Source organism: Podarcis gaigeae, assembly GCF_964106915.1.
Source record: "Podarcis gaigeae genome assembly, chromosome: 5".
NCBI lineage: Eukaryota > Metazoa > Chordata > Lepidosauria > Squamata > Lacertidae > Podarcis > Podarcis gaigeae.
The window spans coordinates 81378256-81403235 of NC_139681.1; the positions used below are offsets into that span (position 1 = coordinate 81378256).

At 43.2% G+C, this 24980-nt stretch overlaps 1 protein-coding gene across 16 annotated transcripts in view; it reads left to right on the top strand.

Annotated features, from left to right (window-relative positions):
- Positions 1-24980, top strand: part of LOC310844864 (schwannomin-interacting protein 1) — a 384519-nt gene that overhangs the window by 339799 nt on the left and 19740 nt on the right. For 13 of the 16 annotated variants that reach the window (XM_083739577.1, XM_083739569.1, XM_083739579.1 and 10 more), the window contains one exon: positions 24519-24637. In XM_083739577.1, the coding sequence (XP_083595703.1) occupies positions 24519-24637 (119 nt within the window). Of the gene's footprint in view, positions 1-14942; positions 15533-24518; positions 24642-24980 lie in introns of those variants that run through there. The other 3 variants (XM_083739574.1, XM_083739571.1, XM_083739576.1) reach the window with 3 other exon arrangements.

Sequence of the window (24980 nt, forward strand, 5' to 3'; positions counted from 1 at the left end):
TGGGCTGCTGTTTTGTTGGCGTTCTCTTTTCAGGGCTACTATTAACGGGCACAATGAGGAAAGCTGACAAATAATCCTTACTTTGCTTTTAAGATAGCAGGTTGTTAAGCAGCTATTGCCAAGTCTCTGTGTGTCCCTGTTTTTACAGGGAAGGAAAGCAGCTCCGTATATCAAATGATAAGGCTCCACTTCAAAAACAGCTTTTTATCTGCATTATACAGATTTAAAAACAAAACAAAACAACAGTATATGTTTTGGTTTGTGCCATTTAGTGGATGACGATACTGTGGGGAGCATGTTAGGGAAAGATGGTCAACTGAATAATTGTCATTAAAATACATGTAGTAATCTGAATGTAGTCTGAATGTTAAATTATACTTGTGAGCACAATTGGTGTGGGCATGTTTTGACTGTGATGAGGTGTAAGAATTTACATGTCTGATGCACGTAGCTCAGTCTATGTTTGTTGTTTGTAGTCTCAAAGAATCCAGATACTATGTTTTGTAGCCAGCACATCATTTAGCATGCTACCTCTGGAAATATTGCTTCCTTGTTTCCTGAAAGGTGCTTCTTTTTGGAGGGATTTGTTTTTCAAATGCTTTACATTTATTGTATGCATGGACACGACGAGAAGCAAAATATTAGTTGTGTAGATTTCAAGCTGCTTTGAGAAATGGATTTCACCCATCTTATATCTTCACACGCCACCTTTACATGACTGGTTTCCTATCCCAGTAGAAGTGATTCATTTAGATTCTGGCTTGATTATTGTGGTTGGTGGTGCATGAGTGGGGATACACCATTTTAAATCTACAGTTAAAAGAATATTTAATGCCAAACGAAACACAGAAAGTTGCACTGGTGTCGGTGCTAACCCAGTCTGTGTTTGGAACAAAGTCCTTTTCATAGGCTCAACTCCAATCTTTAGCACATATATTTCAACTCCCACCTTCTAAAATTTATTGAACTTGATCCAGACTAAATTAGTCACACTTTTGTCCCATTGAAATCAACAGGGTCATGGAGAACTTAATTCCCATTGATTACAGTGGGGCTAGAGCGTGACTAACTTAGTCTGGATTCAGCCTATTTTATTTTTTGCACAGCATGTAATCAGGAATAAAATAAAGGTGTAGAGGAACCAAATATACTGAATTTGTAAGTTGTTTACAGAAAAGTGCAAGTGTTGTAGGGAAAGGGATGAACCAAGATGGAGAGGGAAAGTCTCTGTAGGGAACAGCATGTTTAGTCTCTGTAGAATAATGAAGGTAGAAGTGCAAAAATAGGAACCAAGTGATGAGCAGCTCCAGCTTTTTTAAATTTTATTTTGTGAGTCTCAAGATTTTCCATTCAAGCAACAGTTTTAGGATAACTGCCCCCCCCCCAAAAAAAATCTTTCCACTTGCATTTTCTCCCATTTTTGGATTTCTGCACATTTTAGCCCATGTTCTGCTTAGTCAATAGCACCACTTTGGCTTGACACCTCCTGGCATTTTAATAAATAGCCCAGTTGCTGCATCACAAAGAATGCCCCACAGCCACATTTTGTAATCTGGTAGGGGTCAAAGGTTGCCCATTGTTCCCTTTGAAATGGAAGTTGCTTCTTTGGCAACCGTGCTTAAGAGAAGGGTACACTGAACACCATCAAGAACGGCTTCTGATATTGGGATGGTCTGCTCTTTGACACATTTGTACATTTTATGTATGTGTTTGATCATAACCCATCTCCGCTGTGGGGGCACTTGCTGAGTTCTGCATATGAACCTGGGAAATCTTTGCAAAACAAAATTGTTGCCTTTAAAGAAAAGTGGGGCAGGAAAGGTGTTTTGTGTGAAACACCTTGTTAGGGTGAGACAGTTCACCAACAGCAAAAAAAAACCACCAAAAGCAACAAACCCATTAACCTGAAGGTTGCATTTTTAATCCATCTGTGATGTAGAATCCAGGGTTTTAGCATCACACTGGAAGCTATAAATGATTAGATTTCAGCAGGCCTGGTCATAAGGGCAGCTTCTCTCAGCGGGGGATGGGAAAATGTCAGGAGCTGCCGCTGCCGCTGTCACAAGTGCCATCTGTGGTTAAATAATAAATGCCTTGTTTTGCATCATACTGTAAGCCAGATCAGAGCTTTTTTTTTTCATTGCCCTTAGCAGAGAATATCTGTATCCTGTTAAAGTGTAACACACTCTACTTTTCAGAGATATGCTGTTTAAATATTGGAGCCCCTTTCTCCTTTAATTCAGAAGAAAAGATTAATAAGGGCCTTCCCACATTTGCCACCTAATGTTGTGCTTGCTGCTGAGTATATACTTGTCAAGGAACTGCGGCCGACCCTGGCTCTCTGAGCATACCTGTATGGTACTGTTACTAACATGCTTGATCTTTTATGTGCCTTGCTATGACTGGTGTCTGACTAAGACATACTTTGAGCAGATGCATTGAAATTGGTGGGCTTTAGACAATCATGTCGATTTCATTGGGCCTATTCTGAGGTCATAGGCTGCGTACACATCATGGGTGATGCTCACCATTGTGCCAAGGAGATAGTTCCATCTGGGAAGCAGAAATGTTTGCACTAATGGAACAACCTCTCCTCTCCCCCCCCCCCATGTGCTATTCTGGGGGACCTTCCAACCCTTCTGAGCAGAATTGAGGAAGAAACGAGGGGAAGTCCTCTTGAGCTATCAAGACTTATTGCTCTAACTTCCACTAGCACCACAGCTTACTCGAATCTGGCTCTATAACTTTCATGTACATTGGAAGCACAGTTCACCCCCTCAAAGAATTATGGGCACTGTAGTTTAAGGGTTGCTGGGATTGTAACTCTGTGAGGGGTAAACTGCAGTGCCCACAATTCTTTGAGGGGGTGAAACCCAGGTGTGCAAGCTTTAAGAAACAACCCGTAATGAGTGACTGACCCTGAGATTGAAAGGTGATATGAAATATTCACAAAATTATGAGCAGTTGGAAGAGGATACTGGAACTAATGGTCTCCAAGCAAAAGTGCTGGCAGATCAGGGCAAACAGAACGTGTTTAATGGGCATAGAGGATCCTTCTTAGGTGTAGAAGCAGCTTTTAAAAACTAGAGACAGTTTTGTATGTGTAAGGTGAGTGAATAGGCATCGTTTTATTGCCACTGAATGTGAGACCAGTGTGGTGTAGTAGTTAAAGCGTTGGACTGGGGCCCAGGAGAGGCCAGGGTTCATATCACCATGAAACCAAGAGGCAAAAGAGAACCACTTATACCACCCACAGTTCCTTGGAGCAAATGTAGAACATCAATGTATTAAAAAATAAACACAAATTCTGGCTACAAATGTGAATTTTGTGCACTATCAATGATAAACCATGTAGTTACATTTTTTTAAAGCCCCACTAGCATTTTAGCTTGGACAGCTTACAGAACGGAACCTGAGGAAGAGGTTGGAAGGTAAAGACTAGCTCAGTTATCAGTGTGGCTCCATGGGCTGCATTTGGGATACACTGGGAGCAAGACTGGTTCTTTGCCCTGGATAATGGGGTCACCAGAGGTAGCATTCACAGCCTGGTGATTTCCTGAACACACTCCTTTGTTAGATTTATATCCTGCTTTTCTGTCTTGATGGAACTGAGAACAAAGGTCCATAGTGTCCCCAGATGCTTTTCTATCCAGGCAGTAATCCAACCCAGGAGACCTGCTTAGTTTCAGCATCAAGGCTGCATCATGTGTCTCCTGATTGTGCCTAGGGATGATTTGCTTACTCCTCTGGGGGAGGAAAAAAGAAGAGCCAGATCAGACCAAAGAGATCAAAGTCCAGCTTTGTGTTTCCAGCAGTGACCCTCCAGATGCCTCTGGGGAGCCCAGAAGCAGGACTTGAAGGCACCAGCCTTCGCCTGGTGTGTCCCAGAGGTTGTCAGCCGAGAGATTCCATTTTAATTGACAAGCCGGTCATCTGTGAATTTGTTTAATCCTTTTTATAACCATCCAAGCCACCTGCCACCATCTCATCATATGGTGGTGAATTCTATAACTTAATTACGTGCAGTGTGAAGAAGCACTTTCTTTCGTCTGTCCTCAGTTTACTACCTATCAGTTTCAGTGGTGACTCCTAATTGTTTCTCCTCTTTATCTATACCTTCCTTAATTTTAAGGAGCATCCCTTTCAGGGATGTTCGTCTGGCACCATCTGTGTGGTCTTTTCAGCAGCAAGCAAACTGGACCTTTTAAATGATTTATGCAGTCTGGTCCTCTTGTTTTTTAAGCATGTGTTTTGATTTCAGGGGTGCTGTGGCTTGTGGCAGGTCTGATGGACGGGGTATAAATAATAATAATGTTGTTGTTGTTGAATTCAGGAACTGTTGGGGCTGTATTTGATGCTGCAAATATGCCCACACTACTGGCTTCCATGCATGCAACCCCTCCAGGGGCCCCCCTCCAAGCACACACTGAAAACAAGCACCAGGGGGTTGAGAGGGCCAGAGGATTTGGAGGGCATGTGGACAAGGGAGAAGAACATGAAGTCCAATTGTTCAAGTGGGGAGGCTTTGATTTCCCCCTAAAAAAAAAAAAAAAAAGGTTTTACTATTTCTTGGGTAGTCACAACCAATTCAGAACCCATCAGTATATATGTGATATTGAACAGAGCCCTATTCAGGCATTCATCATAATTGCACAATTACCATCCCATAATAAGGGGAAGATGTGCTTTTTTCATAGAAATCATAGAGTTGGAAGAGACCACAAGGGCCATCGAATCCAACCCCCTGCCAAGCAGGAAACACCATCAGAGCACTCCTGACATATGGTTGTCAAGCCTCTGCTTAAAGACCTCCAAAGAAGGAGACTCCACCACACTCCTTGGCAGCAAATTCCACTGTCAAACAACTCTTACTGTTAGGAAGTTCTTCCTAATGTTTAGGTGGAATCTTCTTTCTTGTAGAAATCTTTTTTCTTGTAGAATCTTTCTTTCTTTCTTTCTTTCTTTCTTTCTTTCTTTCTTTCTTTCTTTCTTTCTTTCTTTTTTGCCACTTCTCAAATTGCATCCCCTGCCCTGCTGTCCTCATGTTTTGGGGAAGAGGGGAACTATCTTTACATGCAAAGGCTCTTCATGATCAGGCTGCTAAATCATGTCAAGAATCTACATTTGTAGAGAAGACTGCCCTCTGAAGACCTCCCCTGAAGACCCAGTAGACACAGTCCAGTTATCCCCCTAACACAATGCTAATTGCATGAGCATGAACTCCGGATGCCATAGGTATTCACCAGCCTGGTGCCCTCTGCCAGTTTTGGACTACAACTCCCATCAGCCCCAGCCAGTGCAGCTAGAGGGCAACAGGTTAGCTAGCATAGTCAGGAGACTTTGGTGAAATAATTCATCCAAAGCTTTTTGAGAGCCCTGGTCTTGAGGGAAATTCTGCAAAGCCTGGAAGCCAGGTTCTGGGTGGCCCATATTTCCACCAATAGGAGTCCCTTTGGGGTTGGACCTATGAGTGCTCTGAACACAGATGCTGTCACCCTTCCCTGAAATCTACAGGTTCTGCCTTCCCACACAAATCTCGCTCATCCTAATGACCAGGATTCTTCCACTTTAATTTGACTCGGGGCAACTTCCCATAAATGTGAACATTTTAAATGAACACTGTATCTACCCTTGCCAAAGACCATAGGTTTATGTTATGTTCATTTCTGAATACAATGTATTAGAAGCCATTAATGGCTAAAGGAAACACTAAAAGGTTTATCTATCTACTGTTGCAGAACTGTTCTGGGGGAGGAAAGTCTTATTTAGGTCATCAGTTTGAATCTCTTCCCAGATCAATGGTGACACACAAAATTAGATCATTATTAATACAGAATGTTAATCACCTCCACACATTTATTAATGCAGAATATCCTACTGGGTCCCTGGTTCTCTGCTTAAAATTACTGGGTGCATTTTCTATACACCTAAATGAACTCTTAATATGGCTCCTAATTATTATCTCCCGCTCCTAACTCTGAACTGCTTAGATGGTGGTTACCAGCACAGATGCATCATTTGTCTGAAGCATGATTCTGCAGTCGTGAGAGTCAGAATGACTTGCTCACAAATAACTGGCTTCGGACTGTGGGAGCTTCGCCAATAGGTTGCCTTGTCAGTTCCAGAAACAACCTGAAATGTTCCCTTTGCTTTGGAGGGGAAGCTGATGGTGTTACATATAAGTTTCATATCCATGCTGATTTTAGAGCTTAACGTATTGTTTTTCCAAAAACAAAATAATATCTGGGATAAATTGGAAGTTTCCCTAGAAGCCTCTAGGAGTTCCACAACTATGTTTACCTATAGATCTGGCAATAATATACACAAAGCACGTCAAAACACAGAAGGAATATATATATAGTATATTGTTTTGACTCCTCTAGGAAAACATCCCCTTCTCCCAAAAAATGTTTGCTCAGCCAGAGGCAGATCAAGCTCCGTAGCAGGTCCAGGGTTTGGGGCTGTGTTAGCTAAATCTTTTGTTGATCTGGCTGTCCAGTAGTTACAGTAGCAGCAGGAGGTTTCAGGCTATTTTGATTACTCAGATAGCTTTGGACAAGTGAACTGAATTTCCAGGATGTCATTTGGGTGGGGAAAAGTTGTTCCTGTCTCCAGGGCTCCTGCATTCTACCTCTCCTATGCAAGTTTTTAAAGTTTGGTATATGGGTTCGCCGCCCCTCCCCCCAGTCTTTGCAACTACTTTGTGCTTCCTTTCCTACTCTTTCTTTTAAAATGTCCAAAGCTACTGTCAGGAAGCCATGATTTTGGCTTAGGCAAATGCCTTTTTTAAAACATTCAGTAGGTTTATAGCAGGCATAGGCAAACTCAGCCCCCCAGATGTTTTGGGACTACAACTCCCATCATCCCTAGCTAACAGGACCAGTGATCAGAGATGATGGGAAATGTAGTCCCAAAACATCTGGAGGGCCGAGTTTGCCTATGCCTGGTTTATAGATTTCCATGCATAATCTGTGCTGGAAAAATACTTGCCTAATTCATTGTTGCCATCATAAGATTTTAGACACCTGGTGTGACCAGGCAGTCTGATATAAGCATTGGTCGAAGCAGGCATCTCCAAGCTTTTGGACACATCTGCAAACTGAATAGAAGGTTATGAGCACTGTGCACACGCTATAACCATGTACATCCACACTCTTCCCTATCCCTTCCCAGCTAGCATTTAGACTTGGAAAAAGTGTTTCGGTTCTTTTCCAAGACAGGTGCTTGGGGCGGGGGCTGCGGAGTAACCGTCTGGGAGAGTGCAACCCATGTGTTAAAGGAAATATGTTCAACAAGTTTTTTAGAGAAAAGACCCAGAAAATTCTCACCAACAAGCTGTTTTCACAGGCTAAAATTACATGTGCTATTTCCAGGGTGCACACACACACACACACACACACACACACACACACTCAAAAAAAGAAGAAGAAGGAAAAGGATGACAGTGACTTGAAAGCAGCATATGTGAATTTATACATATACATGCAGACAGGGGAATATTTTAAAAAGAAATACAATACATGTCACCATTGGAAGGGACCATGAGGATCATGTATAGTCCAGTCCTCAGTAATGCAGGAACCTTTCACCCAACGTGGGACTCAAACCCATGAACCTGAGATTAAGAGTCTCATGTTCTGCCAACTGTGCTACCCCTCATCAACAGTGGGGAAGACTACAACCAGGTGATATGTGTGCCTGCCCACTGGTCCTTAAAGACCTACATTGGCTACCAGTACTTTTCTGAGCAGGTGAGGTGGCGCTGGTGAGCCCACAGAGCCTAGGGCTTGCCGATCAGAAGCTGTTCGAATCCCCGCGACGGGGTGAGCTCCCATTGCTCGGTCCCTGCTCCTGCCCACCTAGCAGTTCAAAAGCACGTCAAAGTGCAAGTAGATAAATAGGTACCCCTCCGGCGGGAAGGTAAATGGTGTTTCCGTGCGCTGCTCTGGTTCACCAGAAGTGGCTTAGTCATGCTGGTCACATGACCCGGAAGCTGTACGCCGGCTCCCTCGGCCAATAAAGCAAGATGAGTGTCGCAACCCCAGAGTCGGTCACGACTGGACCTAATAGTCAGGGGTCCCTTTACCTTTACCTTTACTTTTCTGAGCACAATTCAGAGTGTTGTTGGCCTTTACTGCTTCCGTCCTATATACCTGAAGGAGCATCTCCACCCCCGTCGTCCAGCTCTGAGGGCCTTCTGGCAGTCCCCTCATTGTGAGAAGTGAAGTTGCAGGGAACCAGGCAGATGGCCTTCTTGGTAGTGGAATGCCTTCCCATCAGATGTCAAAGAGATAAACAATCATATGATTTTTCACAGACATCTGAAGGCGGCCCTATTTCAGGAAGCTTTTAATGTCTCATGTTTGGGTGTGTGCCTTTATATTTTGTTGGAAGCCGCCCAGAGTGGCTGGGCCAACCCAGTCAGATGGCTGGGGTACAAGCAATAAATTATTATTATTACTACTACTATGTGCATTTATCACATGCATCTTAATTTCTTCATTCTCCCTCTGATCTCATGGGTTATGAGGAATATGTATAGGAGGATCCTTTGATTCCCAAATATAATCTGCACTATTTTACATTTACTTTGTAAGGGTCTTGCTGCTTCTCCTATACTTACTGTAGTCAGGCAACATGTAGCATTAGTGAGCAGTACTGTACAGTATTTTTCTGTGGTTGTGCAAGATGGTTTTAATGTCCTTACTAAGTTGTCAGCAGCACATACATAAAAGATGAATTTGCTTGTAATGCGGGCATATTTAATTCTGACTCATTTTTCACTCCCACGGAGAAATGGAAAAAAGCTCGCATCCCACTAACAGTGCCATTGTGGTGTTCAGGAAAAGGGAGTATGTGAGTATTTTGAAAAGCTGTGAATGACGTGTGAACATTTTGTTGCAATTTAATGTTCACAGCAGTAAAACTAACAAACCTGCCTTGTAAATCTGCACCCCTGAAAATGAATGGGTTTTTCTTTTGTTCAACTGATAATTGGCTTATAGGTATAAGTCAATGTTATGGGGAGGGGAGATAGAATAGGGGGGAGGAAGAATTAATTTTAGCAACACTAGGAAATGACACGCTGAGTCAGCTGTGAGGATGGGAGCCATAAAAAAGTAAAGCATATTAACCTAATTCCTACGTGCAGAAAAGTAATTACATAGAAACCTACTAGGAAAATAATTGAATTTAGCTGGCCCAATATATTAATGCATGCCTTCTGTTAAACTTTTGAATAGTGCGTATTAGAGAGATCTTTTAAATAGTCTTGCCTTTTTAGTGTTGCTAGTAAATGTGTTGTAGGGTCAAATCTTTTATGGGTATTTTATGGGAGATTTAGAGGGAGGATTTTAAAGGCAGTTCTATAATCTCATAATCTTATAGTATACATTTCACACCATTTCTTGTTTCATTGGGGTGGGTCACCCAAATTGTCTTCCTTAATGCTTCCTCCCTTAGAAATTCAGGCACTTATCCAATTCCAAAGCACTTACACGTAGATACGAGTAGTCTCATCATCCTAAGTGCTTTTGTGGGAGGAAAGTGAAATATAATAGCCTACATTTGCGAAAAGGCCTTGGGAAGTTCTGATGTCATTATGGAGTCCAGACAAAAAAGATGATTCACCTTGTTGCTGAAAATACTATTGATAAAGCGATGTAGCCATCAACAACTGCAGGTTGTAATACCTTAAATTTCTGTTGTTGTAGTATAGGCATGTCCAACCACAAGTAGCCTGAGATCTACCATCCAAAATCAAAAACTAGCAGTGACCTACCACACTCTCCCATTGTCATTCTTCAGATTAAACACATTATATTTGGCTGAGCTTATGATAAAAATAATAACAAATGATAGTCACTTCGATAACACCTGAAAAATTCATCATAAATCAATATATTTTTAAAAATACATACTTTTTATACTTGTAATAGCATAAGAAAATAACACTGAGGACAGGGTCCTACATAATCAGAACATGATGCACGGATTGTTGTTCATGAAAGCTCATGCCACAACAAATGTGTTATGTCTTTAAAGTATCCCAAGACTCTTGTTGTTTTTCAAATGAGTGAGGGGCACTTGTCAACCACAGCAGTTTCCCCCATAGTTCGAAACAGAAATTGTGTAAACTGAACTGCAGAGTTGACAGCCTTCAAGCACCACCTTAAGAACTGGATGAAACCTGTAGAAGCCCTTTCCCCTGGATCCAACCCACCCCTTCCTTTTGAGTAAACGTAAACCAGCCCTTTCTCTCTCTGAGGAGCCAGTGTGCAGGACTGCACGCGCGCACACACACACACCTCTCCCCGCATGGGTGAGATGGCAGCCGCTAGGAAGGGTCCCCCACTCCCTCGTGCGTGTTTACTTGGGAGTAAAGCCTCAGTGGTCGGTTTACACCCAGCATGGAGGGGAGGGGGCAAGGCAGTCCTCTCCTCGGGGCTGGCTCCTGGAATGTCCAGCACTCTCTCTCTCACCCAAACCAGTCCTTTCTCTCGAGGAGCCAGCACTCATGGCTTCTATCCAGGTGTTGGACAATGCTTCTGTAGTAGGACCTTAAGAGTCAGAAAATCCAGAGATAGAAGCATTTTCCTTCATTGGTTACACACGTATCCCGTATTATTTTAGAAGCTTTTCCTTTGTTGGATATGCAGGTTTGACTGATTAAATGCCAGCAACATAGTGAGACAATGGCAAGCCTTGGGTTCATGTACTTCCCATCCCTGCAGCCACAAAGCTGAGTTTGGGTGGGGGTTTTTTTTTCCTATAATGGCTTTCTAACCTACTTTTTAGGGCATATACCCTCCCAAGGTGGATTACATCAAACCAATACAGTACAAAATGAAATTTCCAAGATTTGAAATAACAGCAAATACAATGTTTAAACAGTTATTTTCAAACAACCACAAAAGCTCCTGATTGCAGACCAGGAAAAAAACCACACACCTGCATTTAGGGCTTTTCTGAAGGATAACAGAACTGGTGGTGGTGGTGTGTGGAATACACATTTTTGTGTGCAAAGGGCATTTCTGAGATACAAAACCACTACATTTTTTATTAGCTTCAACTTGTAGTTTCATCTGACCACAATCAGCTGCTTTCATTTCAACTATACTGTAGTTTGAAACAGACAACGTCTTATAATGGGTCGTAAAACTTAACAAATCTTAACCAACCACAGTTAAGATTAACATCATTACCTGAAACCTAAACTGTGTTTAAACTGCGGTCAATAAAAAAAAGGAAAGGAAATTTTCTGGAGCAGCTTGTTCCTGAGGAAGAACATGCAACCCTAAGGCAAGCCATAGATTAATACACCTATCTTCGTCATGTTCATTAATTTCAATGGGTCTGCCCTGGGCAAAGCTTTGTGGAACACCACTCATAGACTGGCAGTAACCTCTCCCAACCCTGTCGGGACATGCGAGGGATTGAACCCAGGGCCTTACAAAGTAGATGCTCTGCCGCTAAGCTATGGTCCTTCCTCATTTAGGGCTTTGAAAACAGTATTTCTCAATCTCTTTTAACCCATGCCCCTTTTAGCTAACATAAAAATCCCACACACAGTCCTTTCAAGCATGGGTCCCCTAATTATTATATTGGAATTTTTAAATGTAATAACATTTTGTGGGTTCTAATGTTCTATTTATGTTGCACATATTTTTTGAGCCCCATCCCCAAGACCATGATATGCTCCTCCGTCAAGAAACACTTCTTTGTAGACTAATAAAAGGTAAAGGTACCCCTGCCTGTATGGGCCAGTCTTGCCAGACTCTAGGGTTGTGCACTCATCTCACTCTATAGGCCGGGAGCCAGCGCTGTCCACAGACACTTCCGGGTCACATGGCCAGCGTGACAAGCTGCATCTGGCGAGCCAGCGCAGCACACAGAACACCGTTTACCTTCCCGCTGGTAAGCGGTCCCTATTTATCTACTTGCACCCGGGGGTGCTTTCGAACTGCTAGGTTGGCAAGCGCTGGGACCGAACGACGGGAGCGCATCCCGCCCCGGGGATTCGAATCGTCGACCATGCGATCGGCAAGTCCTAGGTGCTGAGGTTTTACCCACAGCGCCACCTGCGTCCCTTTGTAGACTAATACCAGTGCCTTAAATTGGGTCCAAGAACAAAATTCAGCTACTAGTGATGAATTGGGTTTATTGTGATCTAAATGTGTAGCTGGGACGCAGGTGGCACTGTGGGTTAAAGCCTCAGCGCCTAGGACTTGCTGATCGAAAGGTCGGCGGTTCGAATCCCTGCGGCGGGGTGCGCTCCCACTGCTCGGTCCCAGCGCCTGCCAACCTAGCAGTTCGAAAGCACCTCCGGGTGCAAGTAGATAAATAGGGACCGCTTACCAGCGGGAAGGTAAACGGCGTTTCCGTGTGCGGCTCTGGCTCGCCAGATGCAGCTTTGTCACACTGGCCACGTGACCCGGAAGTGTCTCCGGACAGCGCTGGCCCCTGGCCTCTAGAGTGAGATGGGCGCACAACCCCAGAGTCTGTCAAGACTGGCCCGTACGGGCAGGGGTACCTTTACCTTTACCTTTAAATGTGTAGCTAGCTCACTGTTTTGGACCCTAAAAGACGAGTCATGAAACCACAACATGAAAAGTCCACAGGGGTTCTGTAATAAGCCATAAGGCCTAACCAACTAACGCTTGAATTAATCTCAAGATGGCTTAGGTCCTCCGCCTGCCCCCGTCCCTTGTGCTTCCAGGAAATTCTCCTGATGATAACTCCTTCACTGAATTACTTTGGGTGGGCAGGGTGGTTTCCTGCTTCCATTAACATGAAACATGTGCTATAATCATCCTACTGTTCTGAAGTTTCATAAAGAACAAGAGACTTCACAAAATCAAGAGAGACAAGGCAGAATGATGTCAGTTATCTGCTATTACAAGATTAATGAATGACATGACCCCAAAGTGGCTGGTTGGCTTTTATGGAAAAGCAGCGTGGACTTCAGATGCACAGCGTGAGAGGCAGCGGGGAATGTGTGGGGTTTCATCTCCAAAGCGTGCGCTCATGCAGTGTCACTAAGCTCCGAGCGTTCCTGAGATGTGCACCTGTCAGTGGGGGTTTGTCTCAATCCGAGAGGCGAAGTGTTCTAAGCACGTGCATTTTGCATCCCCGAGTTGATCTCATAACGTTGTGGTTGGCAGCCAACCTTCCAGGCTGCAGCTTGAACTTCAGAAACGCCTTTATTGTAAACTACTACAGTGGAACCTCAGGACGCGGTTGGCGCTGTGATCTAAACCACAAAGCCTAGGGCTTGCCAATCAGAAGGTCGGCAGTTCGAATCCCCACGATGAGGTGAGCTCCTGTTGTTCGGTCCCTGCTCCTGCCCATCTAGCAGTTCGAAAGCACGTCAAAGTGCAAGTAGATAAATAGGTACCGCTCCAGTGGGAAGGTAAACGGCATTTCCGTGCACTGCTCTGCTTCACCATGCTGGCCACATGACCCGGAAGCTATCTGCGGACAAACGCCTATAGAGTGAGATGAGCGCCACAACCCCAGAGTCGTCTGCAACTGGACCTAACAGTCAGGGGTACCTTTACCTTTACCAGTGTAAAGCCAGTGTGGTGTAGTGGTTAAGAACGGTAGTCTCATAATCTGGGGAACCGGGTTCGCGTCTCCGCTCCTCCACATGCAGCTGTGGGTGACCTTGGACTAGTCACACTTCTCTCAGCCCCACTCACTTCACAGAGTGTTTGTTGTGGGGGAGGAAGGGAAAGGAGAATGTTAGCCGCTTGGAGACTCCTGAAGGAGAGTGAAAGGTGGGATATCAAATCCAAACTCCTCCTCTTCTTCTTCTTCTTCTTCTTCTTTACCTTTACCTTACAGTGGAACCTCAGGTTACGTACCGTCCTCCTTTCAAACACTTTGGGTAACGAGCTCCGCTAACCTGGAAATAGATGCTCCTCGTTGCAAACACAAAGTGCAAGTTGCAAGCACAAGTCGCAAGGCGGTGGCAAGAGGCCCCATTGGCGAAAGCGCGCCTCATGTTAAGAACAGTTTCGGGTTAAGAATGGACCTCCGGAACAAATAAAGTTCGCAACTGGAGGTACCACTGTATATAGTAAAAATATTGAGCTGTATCTAGTGGCATCAGTCAGCTGATGGTAAAGGTTCTGTCAGGAGAGCAGGGAAGGAAGGAATTTTCAGGGATCCCATCACATAACACCACAGCAGCCCTCTTAAATCTGCTCCGGAGGGGGGGGGTCTCCCAGTGAGGAGGAAGCTTGCAGGGAGGAGAGGGAATTTCTAAGAACCACTTCCCTCCCCATTTCACTGTGGAAAAGCCCTACAGTCAGCTAAGTAACACTGTCGGCTACAGCCCAGTTATTTTCAGTACTCCTGTTTTTTTCTGAGCGAGTCCCTGAAGCAGAAAAATTGCCCAAGAGAGGATTCAGTGGACGCATGTGTAAGTAATGCACATCCAAAGAAATGTCTGTAAATTGAAGTGATACTGGACATGCTCTGTAACTATCTACTTGGGGGGGGGGGGTTCTTTGCTTTCGTTAATTAGCTAGATTGAGGAAACCTACTTATCAATTTGAAAGAAAGAGGAAAAAGAAAAGAAGTCAAACAGCAGTTCTCAACCTGTGGGTCCCCAGATGCTGTTGGACTACAACTCCCATCATCCCTGAGCTCTGGCCTTGCTAGCTAGGGGTGATGGGAGTTGTAGTTCAACAACATCTGGGGACCCACAGGCTGAGAAAGGCTGAATGCAGGTTGTTCTTGTCCCCTGCTCCTCTGCTATCCCCCCCCTTTTGCATTGTGTTAGACTGCATTGGAGACTGGAGTTGCCCCAGGTCTGGACAATCTGGGATAGAGGGGCTCCTTTTAAAAGATGGGAAGGCTGTGTGCCTCTGGGCCCTTTGGCCTGCTGCTTATGGCTGCGGGCCATGCGGCCTTGGCTTTTTATATCATTCTGCTTTGTACGTAGCAGGGGTGTGTGTGTTTTGCTCTGGTGTACTCTGCTAGGCAGGCCTTTCCATCTATTTTTAACCTGCACTACCAGGGACTAGAGGAAGATTGTTGCTTTCCTTGTGTAGCTGGCGAAGAAGTGTAATCAGCTGGCTTCAGCTCAAAGCCAGCCTTTACTTTATTTGGAGAAGAAGAAAAAGCAGCAGACTTTGGAGTGGATTGTAGCTGCATGCTTCAGAGGTAGGTGATAGCAGCTGGCGAGAAGATCAGGCTCCTGGCGAGAAGATCAGGCTCCTGACAGATCCCAGTGTCTGAGGACAAGAGACTTTTAACAGCCGGGAATGGACCCTCTCATTGCCCAAAAAAAGAAGACTGAAACTACTGGTCTGGTTTTAAGCTGCCACCTGAAACTGCAGTTTTAATGAATGGGCTTTGGGAAAGGAGACTTGAAGCGCAGAATAAGTTGCAGGCAGAAGAGAAAGTGACCAGTTTGTTTTCCTAGGGGTTTTTAAGGGTTAAAGGAATGCATTTGGATAGTGATGGAATGGATGACATCATCACTGAAGTATCCACATTGGATGTGGAGGGGAATTATAAAAAGGTAAGAGACACAAAAGGGCTCTTTTGTCTGGGAACAATTGCTGCTGTTTGCAGGAGAGAAACAAATCAGGGCCGTGCAGTTGCAAAAAAAGAAAGAAAAAGCTTTCACAAAACATCCTTCAAGGATGCAAAAACAGAAATAAATGTGCATGTTCATGACAGTGTCTCTTTATTTCGCTATATAATGACATTTGTTGTCATAATAGATGTTTTCACCAACTTTCTGTTAAGCTTTAGTTCAGAATATTGCATTCTACATACTTTTTGGTTTTGCTATACAAAACATTTTAACTGTCAGCATTGCAGATCGATGGAAATCAGGTGCTAGGAGTGTATTGATGTAGTATGTTGTAGTAAGTTAGGCAATCCAGTTTTGATTAATGTTTGAAACTTGAATGGTCTTTTTCTTCTTTTCTCTCTCTTTCTCACTGCTCCCACCACCAACCCATTGAGTAGAAACTTTTTAAATTGAACAGTACAGTGAGTTTACCCAGGGTGTGGAGAGTTTATATAAACTGCTGCATTGGCATGTCTTTAAAAAGCATGCCAGCTGCAATATGGAACTTTAAATATAGCAATTGTCTATGTCTGGTAATAACAGACATACTTAAAAATAACTTTAGCTGCATGGCTGAGGTCTTGACACCAAACTACAAGAATATGCCAGTTCTTAGCCTAAGAGTGCCCAAAAGCTCCACTCTTTCTATATTTGTCTTCTTCTGGCCAGAACTTGTTGCCTTAAGAATCTGTTGATGGGTTTCTGAATGCACCGATTTCCCTTATGTAGGGAATTTGACACATTTTACTGTCACATTGGCTTAATGGAAAGTTTAGTGATACCTACTGTGTTGGCTACAAATTCGTTTTGTGATTTATTTAATTCTGCAACTGTATGTATTAATTTTGGAAAGCTAATGACACCTACCTTGTGGGTCATGGAGGCTGTTATACCAGCTGGGGGAGGCCGTAATTCCAAGCATAGCATACAGTTTGCACGCAGAAGGTCCTAAAAGTTCAGCCCTCGACATCTCCCTTTAGTGGAATCTCCTGTAGCATGAAATAGCAGAGCCCCTGGAGAAGCGCTGCTGGTCAGAATGTGTCTTAGGGACTTGCAGTCTGGCTAACTATAAGGAAGCTTTATATGTTCATAGTTGGAGAACCTCCAACACACTAGCTTTATAAATTTGCTATTAAAAAAATCCCATAATGGTCAGAAACTCTGATACTAGTGTCTGAGAATATTATCATTTTTCAATCTCGCTCCTTGGCTGGTACCTAAAATATTTGTTTCTGGCTCTTTTGAAGCCTAGATATTTGAAATACAAGTTAATTTTGGATTCTGCCATCTTTGAATTGCCTTTATGTTACTATCGGATTAAATAAACATTCTAATTATGGTGTTTTGTTTGTGTTTCTAGAAAACCTAGTAAACTATGTGCAGTAAATGAGATGGAACAATTGAAATACTATTTGACTTGTTCTGAACTCTTAACGGCTTGCATTTCTGGCTGCCTACACTCCTTGCAGCCATGTTTCTATTGCTATAAATGCCACGCTGGTAAAGTGTTCTAGAGAATACGAAAGGCCTTGTATTGTGAGAGGAAAGGGGCAATGATACCTAATAAGAGACCTGTCAGTTTCATATAAATGTTGACATACTGTTCTCATTGTGCATGTATGCAATGTAAAGCTCACCGTGAATGTACACCATTAACACATAAAACTCATTTATTGGTAATATCTGGAATAAAGTGTCCTTTAAAAGGGTCAATAAAATTATCCTCTGACGTGTTATTGCTGCCGGTTGAGCAATCAGCTAATGATCCTGCCAGCTTTTGTGAGACTCAGGCTCTCCTTTAACAATTCAGACAAAATGATAGGAGTAAGTCAGCAGCATTTCTGAAGCACCATAAAAAGCATCAATAAAACAGAGGGGCCGCAAAGCTTATCCAGTGAAGTTTTGTTTGAAGCACACCAATTTGGGCCAGATCAAGAAATACTCTTGGAAATAAAGTGCTACATCTGGAGATTTCCTGTATCCCGAGTTACTTCAGCCCTGAGTGATTTTCTACATATTTGCAGCAAATCTTGTTGGCTAAATTGGTTCTTTCCAAACTGTGCTGAAGACAACAGTTCTTCACCACACCTGCTGAGAGAACAGAATGGACTGAAAGGAAGTGGCAGTGTTAATCATCTGAGCTAGTAGGACATAACTAGGTAGAACTGGGTTGGCCATGTAAATGGTTTTGAAGATAGAGCTACCATATTGAAACAATCCAAGAAAATAGAATATATCCTGGTAAAATAATGACATGAAAGCTGCATAAAAATATGAGCATTTTGTGAAATAATAGGACGTGGGCACTGGAGGATGCCACCTGTGTTGGATCCAGATTTTGTAGGTTCCTTGGGCAAGACACTCTCCATGTGTCCTCCCTGTGTGATTTTGTCTCCTTGTTGCAGTAGGTCAAGTGGACTTTTCGCAGTGTTCCTGACCCCCTCCCAGGGTGTCAGCAGATGCTGACACTTGACACAGCCTCTGAACACCACATTGGCTAGCCTTGATGGTATGGCAGTGGTGAAACCAACCGCATTGTGTGTGTGGTGGTTTATACTACTTTCCCCCGCTTTCATACAGATTAAGCTTGCATTACAGAACAAAATGTAATTCATGCTATTATGTGAAGGACCTGCAAGTTCTTAAAGCTTTAGGAGGCATCCCCAGAGAGTTACATCTCAGTATCTCTTGATGTTATATCTGTGCAGCTCCTTGTTTGGTGCCAATAACATGATAGGTATTACCCAGGTTTTACTGAAGCATGTATCAAAACAACCATTCATGTTAATGGAACCAGATTGCACCAAACATGAATCTTGAGTTTTATGGTGGCTGTGCTAGATCTTTGCATTCTAGCTGAGAGTTGTTAGAGGACACCTAACTACAATTTGCAGAGTTCCCTGAGGTGAGGGATTGACTGTTAAACCATTTGGGGAATTGTAGCTATGTAAAGAATTGTAGCTATGTGGGTTAAACCACAGAGCCTAGGACTTGCCGATCGGTAGGTCGGCGGTTCGAATCCCTGCAACAGGGTGAGCTCCCGTTGCTCAGTCCCTGCTCCTGCCAACCTAGCAGTTCAAAAGCAAGTCAAAGTGCAAGTAGATAAATAGGTACCGCTCCGGCGAGAAGGTAAACGGCATTTCCATGCACTCTTCTGGTTCGCCAGAAGCGGCTTGGTCATGCTAGCCACATGATCCAGAAGCTGTACGCCGGCTCCCTCGGCCAATAAAGTGAGATGAGCACCACAATCCCAGAGTCACTCACGACTGGACCTAATGGTCAGGGGTCCCTTTACCTTTAAAGAAGCAAGGGGTCTCCTTTCCATTCTGTTTAAAGTGGTATGTTACTGCCTAAGTTCTACTCAGAGTCGACTCAGTGAAATCAGTGAACCTAAGTTAACAATGTCCATAGCCTTCAGTGGGTCTCTAGCATTGAATACAGCCCAATAGTCAGTCTAAAATAAAAAAAAAACAGCTTCCCATGAGCTGGACTATTTCAATAGGAAGGCTGCTGAGTTTTTAGAGACTGAACTTGCAAATGTTTAGGAGGAGAGGAGAATTATTAAAAAGTAGATCAATGGCCTGTGAAACAACCTTGCAGTGTATAAACATATAAATATTTGGCCAGCAGACTTGTAAACCTGTTATAATAGCTAGCGCTAACTTGTCTTTAGATGAGTTGGCCAGCTTCCTCAACTGTTGTTTAGCTGCCAAAGTTCATAGCGTAAACCCCCAGCTTCCAATATGCAGGTGCAACATTTGGCTTTTTAATGGATTGGAAAGACCCCATGACCCCTGCTACCACACAGCGAAAAATAAAACCAACATTGTTGGTCCATAAGTGTGTGTACACTTCCTTTTTTTTAAAAAAAAAAGATATTTAAAAAATGCATAAAACAATTTTCTAGTAACCCTCTGGTGGTCTGCTGTGGACTTTTGCTGCAGCCATAAGGCTGCTTTTCTGCCTGCCATTTTATGATGATGCTAATTATGCCAGTTTCCGTGCTCTCTTTAGTTACTGTGCTAACTGTGTCATTGCTCCACCCGCACAGGCATGTCCAAAGTCCGTTTTGGGGGCCTAAACCGCCCCTTTGGCCAGTTTTATCCAGCCCCTGTGGCAGTTCATTTACTGGGGGCCAAACAAACAAAGCTTCAGTCCTAAGAAAAGGTCAACAACTTCAATCCTAAAAAAAGGTCAGCAACTTTGGTCAGCCCTCACGTATGTTCACTTCATCAAATCCGGCCCTCTTTGAAAAAAGTTTGGGCACCCCTGGGTCTACTGCTTGCACTTGCATGATCCTCACAATTTAATTAGTCTTTTTATTCTCCCCGTGTCTTTCCATGAGCCACTCTAATTGTAGGTAAAACATGAGTAACTTAAGTATTACGGCCGCAGATCTTATGCATAGATGTGATGCAACCAACAGATCAATTGCACTGATGCACAAGTACTTGCAAATCACTACGTGTAGCACTTGAGCTGAAAATGGCACACTCTCTTTTAATCTCTACAAACTGATGCAAGTGTGAGGGCTTCAGATAGGGACAGATAGATCAGTCTGTTTCTGGTTTCTGTCATACATTGATCTGCAATTTAAAACCACAGAGTTGTCTCTCCTTCCCTCATGCACCCCTAAAATCAACCTCAGAGGGTCCCCCAATGTCTAACCTCATATGTGCCCACTCAACTGCTTCAATCTCCAGCAGTGGTGCTGTTATAGGTGCCACCCAATATTTGCTCCGCACTTGTAAGAAATCATTCTTTTAATTTCACCTACACTTTGGAACTCCCTGTCATTGACATCAGGCAGGTCCCTTCACATGTATTCCTTTCAGCATCTGCTTAAACCATTTTTGTTTAGACAAGCCTATCCTGACACACAGATAATTGACATGTTTAATCTCTTTTTCATTTACTGCTGATTTTATTTTTTAAATGTTTTTAACTACTTGCTCTTAAGTTTTTATTGATAGTCATAATATTTCTTGTAAACTGCTTAGAGGTTTTGGTACAATCAAGTAGTGTGTATATATTGTGTTGAATAAACAAAAAAAGGGGGGTGATGGGAAGGGAGGCGGGAATTCTGTTGCACAAGTGGGACAACAGTGTCGGATATAACACAGACACATGCAACACCTTATTTTCTGTATCTTTTTACATAACATGCATTTAAAATAAATATATTTATATGATTTTTATCCCAATGTATGCAATTTCATATGCATTTTTGGCATGTTTGATGAGCCAGGGACTGTTATCGCAAAGTTCTAAGCACCCTGGAAACTGAAAGTGCATTCCAGTTTGGGTATTTAATCCAGGAAATGTGAATCAGCTCAGTTTGCTTTTAAAAATGTGTGCCAGACTAAAGCATCCCTAGCTTCAGAGCCATAGATCTGGATTTCAGCATGCAACCTTAGTCAATATTTGCCCTGTAAACTGCTGCATGCAGTGTGTACGAAATCTGTAGATTTTACACTGAGACTTTCACATGTAGCAAGCTCTGTGAAGTAACACTTGATTCACCAACGGATGGATAACATGTTATGTGGTGTTGCTTTTTAACATTGCAAATGTGTATTTGAAAAAAAAAGTTTGTTTTAAAACAAAAACTGGCCAGTGCAATGCCCAGATGGTGAAATTAGCTCCTGCAGCAAACTTGGAAGATGAGGGAAATTGATTTGTTGAGGATTTTACTTGTAGGATGTGCTGGGTCCTCGTTCCGTCTTTAGCCTATGCATTTCATTCCTTCCATAGACACAACCACAGTGCTCACACACCAGAAGGGTGATGCTATCAGTTTAGAGAAACCTTAAGGTTTTCAGAAGTACAAAGAATATTTAGAAAGAAACTTTGAAGGGTTGGGAGTGGGCAAAAGCAGCATGTGAGGATTGGGCATGTGAGTGGCTGCATATTACTGATGGAGTGGGGCAGAGAACTGAGGGTGGGGGTAAAAGAATGGAAAAAACAGGGACCACCTTCGTTGCAGGTCCCACTCGTTCTTACTAACATGAGAAATGGCGAGTGTCTTCTTTTTATTAATGCCAGCGTGATAAGGAAGGAGGGGACTTCCAGTGGTCGGCAGTTGACAACTGCCTTTTGGGCTTTGGGAGTGATTTGTGGCTACTTTGAGCATGGACTGCTGTTGGGAGTAATGTAGAAACTTCCATGTGAAAGCTTCATGGATAGCTCCATTGGTTAGAGTGTGGTGCTGATAGTGCCAAGGTTGCAGGTTCAATCCTTGCATGGGGCAGCTGCATATTCCTGCTAATTCAGAGTGATCTTCAGGGTCTCTTCCAACTCTATGATTTTATTTACAGATAGGTAGCCGTGTTGGTCTGCCATAGTCAAAACAAAAAAAATTCCTTTAAGGTGCTACTGGAAGGAATTTTTTTTGTTTTGTCTATGATTTTATGATATGCACCAAGCATGCCATTCTGGCTGAAAATATTCTGTTCACCATAGTTTTTGTTGGCTATTGCTGTCTGCCGCTGTCAAACCTTACAGATTTTTTGAGTGCTTGACTTTTATTATTTTAATTGTATTTTTGTTTTGCGTATTGTTCTTTTATGATGCCTCTACTTTTGCTTCCTTCTGTAATGGTTTAGCCTCTAGGCGACTGGATGCTGCTACATCTAGATTTATATTTTATTTTTACAGTGTCCAAGATTATCCTTACACAACTGTTTCCACGTCTTTCTCTGAATTCTCCCCCCACTGCAGGAAAACAGCTTCATAAAACAGCAGTGCAGATGGAAGCATCTTCAGTAGCATGTAATAGATTGGATGAAAAACAAAATCTAATGAGAGAGCCCCCTGAGGTTCCTTTTCTGTTATAGCAGCACTTGTGGCAAAGTGAAAATGAATATACCAGCTTATTAAGTTCAGCCACTGTGCTCTTAAAGTTATTGATTTTCCCCTCATGTTGCAGTTCGTTTGCCGCTGCACTTTTTTTGAGACAGAAAAGCTATATACCAGATGCATGGTGTGCCATACGTTTCAAAGGATGGTTCCTGAAAGCATTCAGTTAGCAGTCATATCTATGGGCAATCACTAATGAATTCTGCTAATGGTGATGCTCCACAAAATCACTAGGCTGTAATTGCTTCAGATTAGACAGCGTGGCACCAGTTTCCAACTCTAATAAACAAAGTATGAATTAAAACCTATTGTTGCTTAGGCTGAATCCGTAGAGGGAACTGGGTATTTGCAGTTTGTTTGTTTGTTTGTTTGTTTGTTTGTTTGTTTGTTTGAAGAATGGATCAGGCCAAAGGCCCATCTAGTCCAACATAACTCAGTAGGTAGAGCATGATATTCTTAATCTCAGGGTTGTGGGTTCAGGCCCCAACTTGGGCAAACGTTTCCTGCATTGCAGGGGGTTGGGCTAGATGACCCTTGGAATCCCTTCCAACTCTCTACATATGTATAATTCTATGATCCTATTCTTACAGTGGCCAACCAGATACCTCTGGGAAAACCACAAGCAGGCTTTTTTCTGTCGAGGGCCGCATTTGCTCTGGGGTAAGCTGATGGGGGCCATATGCTAGTGGTGAGTGGGGCGTGGCCAAGAGTGGCTGGGCAGCCACTTTTCTCACTTTCTGATGCCCCCCTTTTCTCTTTTACATTCTTTCCTCCTGCACTGCAAGCTGCCAGGTCTTGCCAGGGACCTGAACAGTTTGCTTACAGAGGGCTTTCCACCCCGCAACACACACACATACATCCATTTTGGCTTTTTAGACCCACTAAGCTTCTCTCCATTCAATGAAATTTGATCACAGGTTGCAAACCCTGGACTTCAAAACTACAACTAATCCAGAATGCGGCAGCTAGACCGGTGACTGGGGCAGCCGACAAGACCACATAACACTGGTTTTGAAAGACCTACACTGGCTCCCAGTATGTTTCCGAGCAGAATTCGAAGTGTTGGTGTTGACCTTTAAAGCCCTAAACAGCCTCGGCCTGAAGGAGCGTCTCCACCCCCATCATTCTGCCCGGGGGCCTTCTGGCGGTTCCCTTGCTGCGAGAAGCCAAGTTACAGGAAACCAGGCAGAGGGCCTTCTCGGTAGTGGCACCTGCCCTGTGGAACGCCCTCCCTTCACATGTCAAAGAGATAAACAACTACCTGACATTTAGAAGACATCTGAAGGCAGCCCTGTTTAGGGAAGTTTTTTATGTATGACATTTTAATGTGTTTTTAATCTTTGTTGGAAGCCATCCAGAGTGGCTGGGGAAACCCAGCCAGATGGGCAGGGTACAAATAATAAATTATTATTATTATTATTATTATTATTATTATTATTATTATTATTATCATCATCATCATCATCATCATCATCATCATAAAATTCAGAACCGTGGTTGGCTTAGGCAAGAATTGTCCAATCTGGAAGTACAGCATGGAGTGCCGTGGTCAAGTTATCTCTCTCCCAAAGGGGCCATAGCTGGTGAACCAGCTAGAGATGGGCCTCAATGACAGTTGAATACAGGAGTAATCTCAAGCTATGGGCCTGCTCCTTCCAGAGTAGTGCAACCCCATTCATAGCAAGCCATCTTCCCACTTCCTGGACTCAAGAACTTGGAACAAATGATGACTTCTTGCATTGAGTCAGATTGTGATAAGATGTGTGGTGTTTGTTGTGTATTCTGTATATAGCAGTGTAGAAAGACAGTAGACAAATTAAAGGCGAAAATGAACTGAAATAACACTTGTGCCAGGATCACCTAGTGACTAGTCTGAGACAATATTCAACATGTATTCTCTATTTGAAACAAATCAAGAGGGTACGTAATATCATTGGCGCTTTATCTCCTTGTCTCAAATTATAGCACTGAGTGCTGAAAATGTTGGATTAACTTTAAAGTTCTGTTTACAGGAATGTGGTCTGCTGTCAGCGGTTTGACAATAATTGTTCTGGTTGTGTGTTTTTTTCAGGCTCAAAAAAATGAGAGGGAGTCTATCAGGCAAAAACTGGCGCTTGGAAGTTTCTTTGATGATGGCCCAGGAATTTATACCAGCTGTAGTAAAAGTGGAAAGCCAAGCCTTTCTTCTCGGTGAGTGAAAATGGCACGGTGAACATTTATCATTTTAATAGCTTCCATGTGGCATAATATCATAGAGTTATGCCGCGTGGCATAATATCATAAAGTCCAGGCTTTTGAGACTGTGACATTATCTTCAGTGTTCTGTCCGTCCATGATTTAACTACAAAGAGAAACCCCTCAACTGTCTGAGCTTCTAAGCTTTTCATCTTCTGTCTCCCCCCCCCCCAGCATCTGTTTGCCCAACAGTACCTTGCATTTCCAATGTTGTTTGTGAATGTCATGCTTGCTTCCATTTCTGTGACTGTCAGTCATTTTCCCAGAACTTCATTCTGTATGCCTTTCAAACATGTTG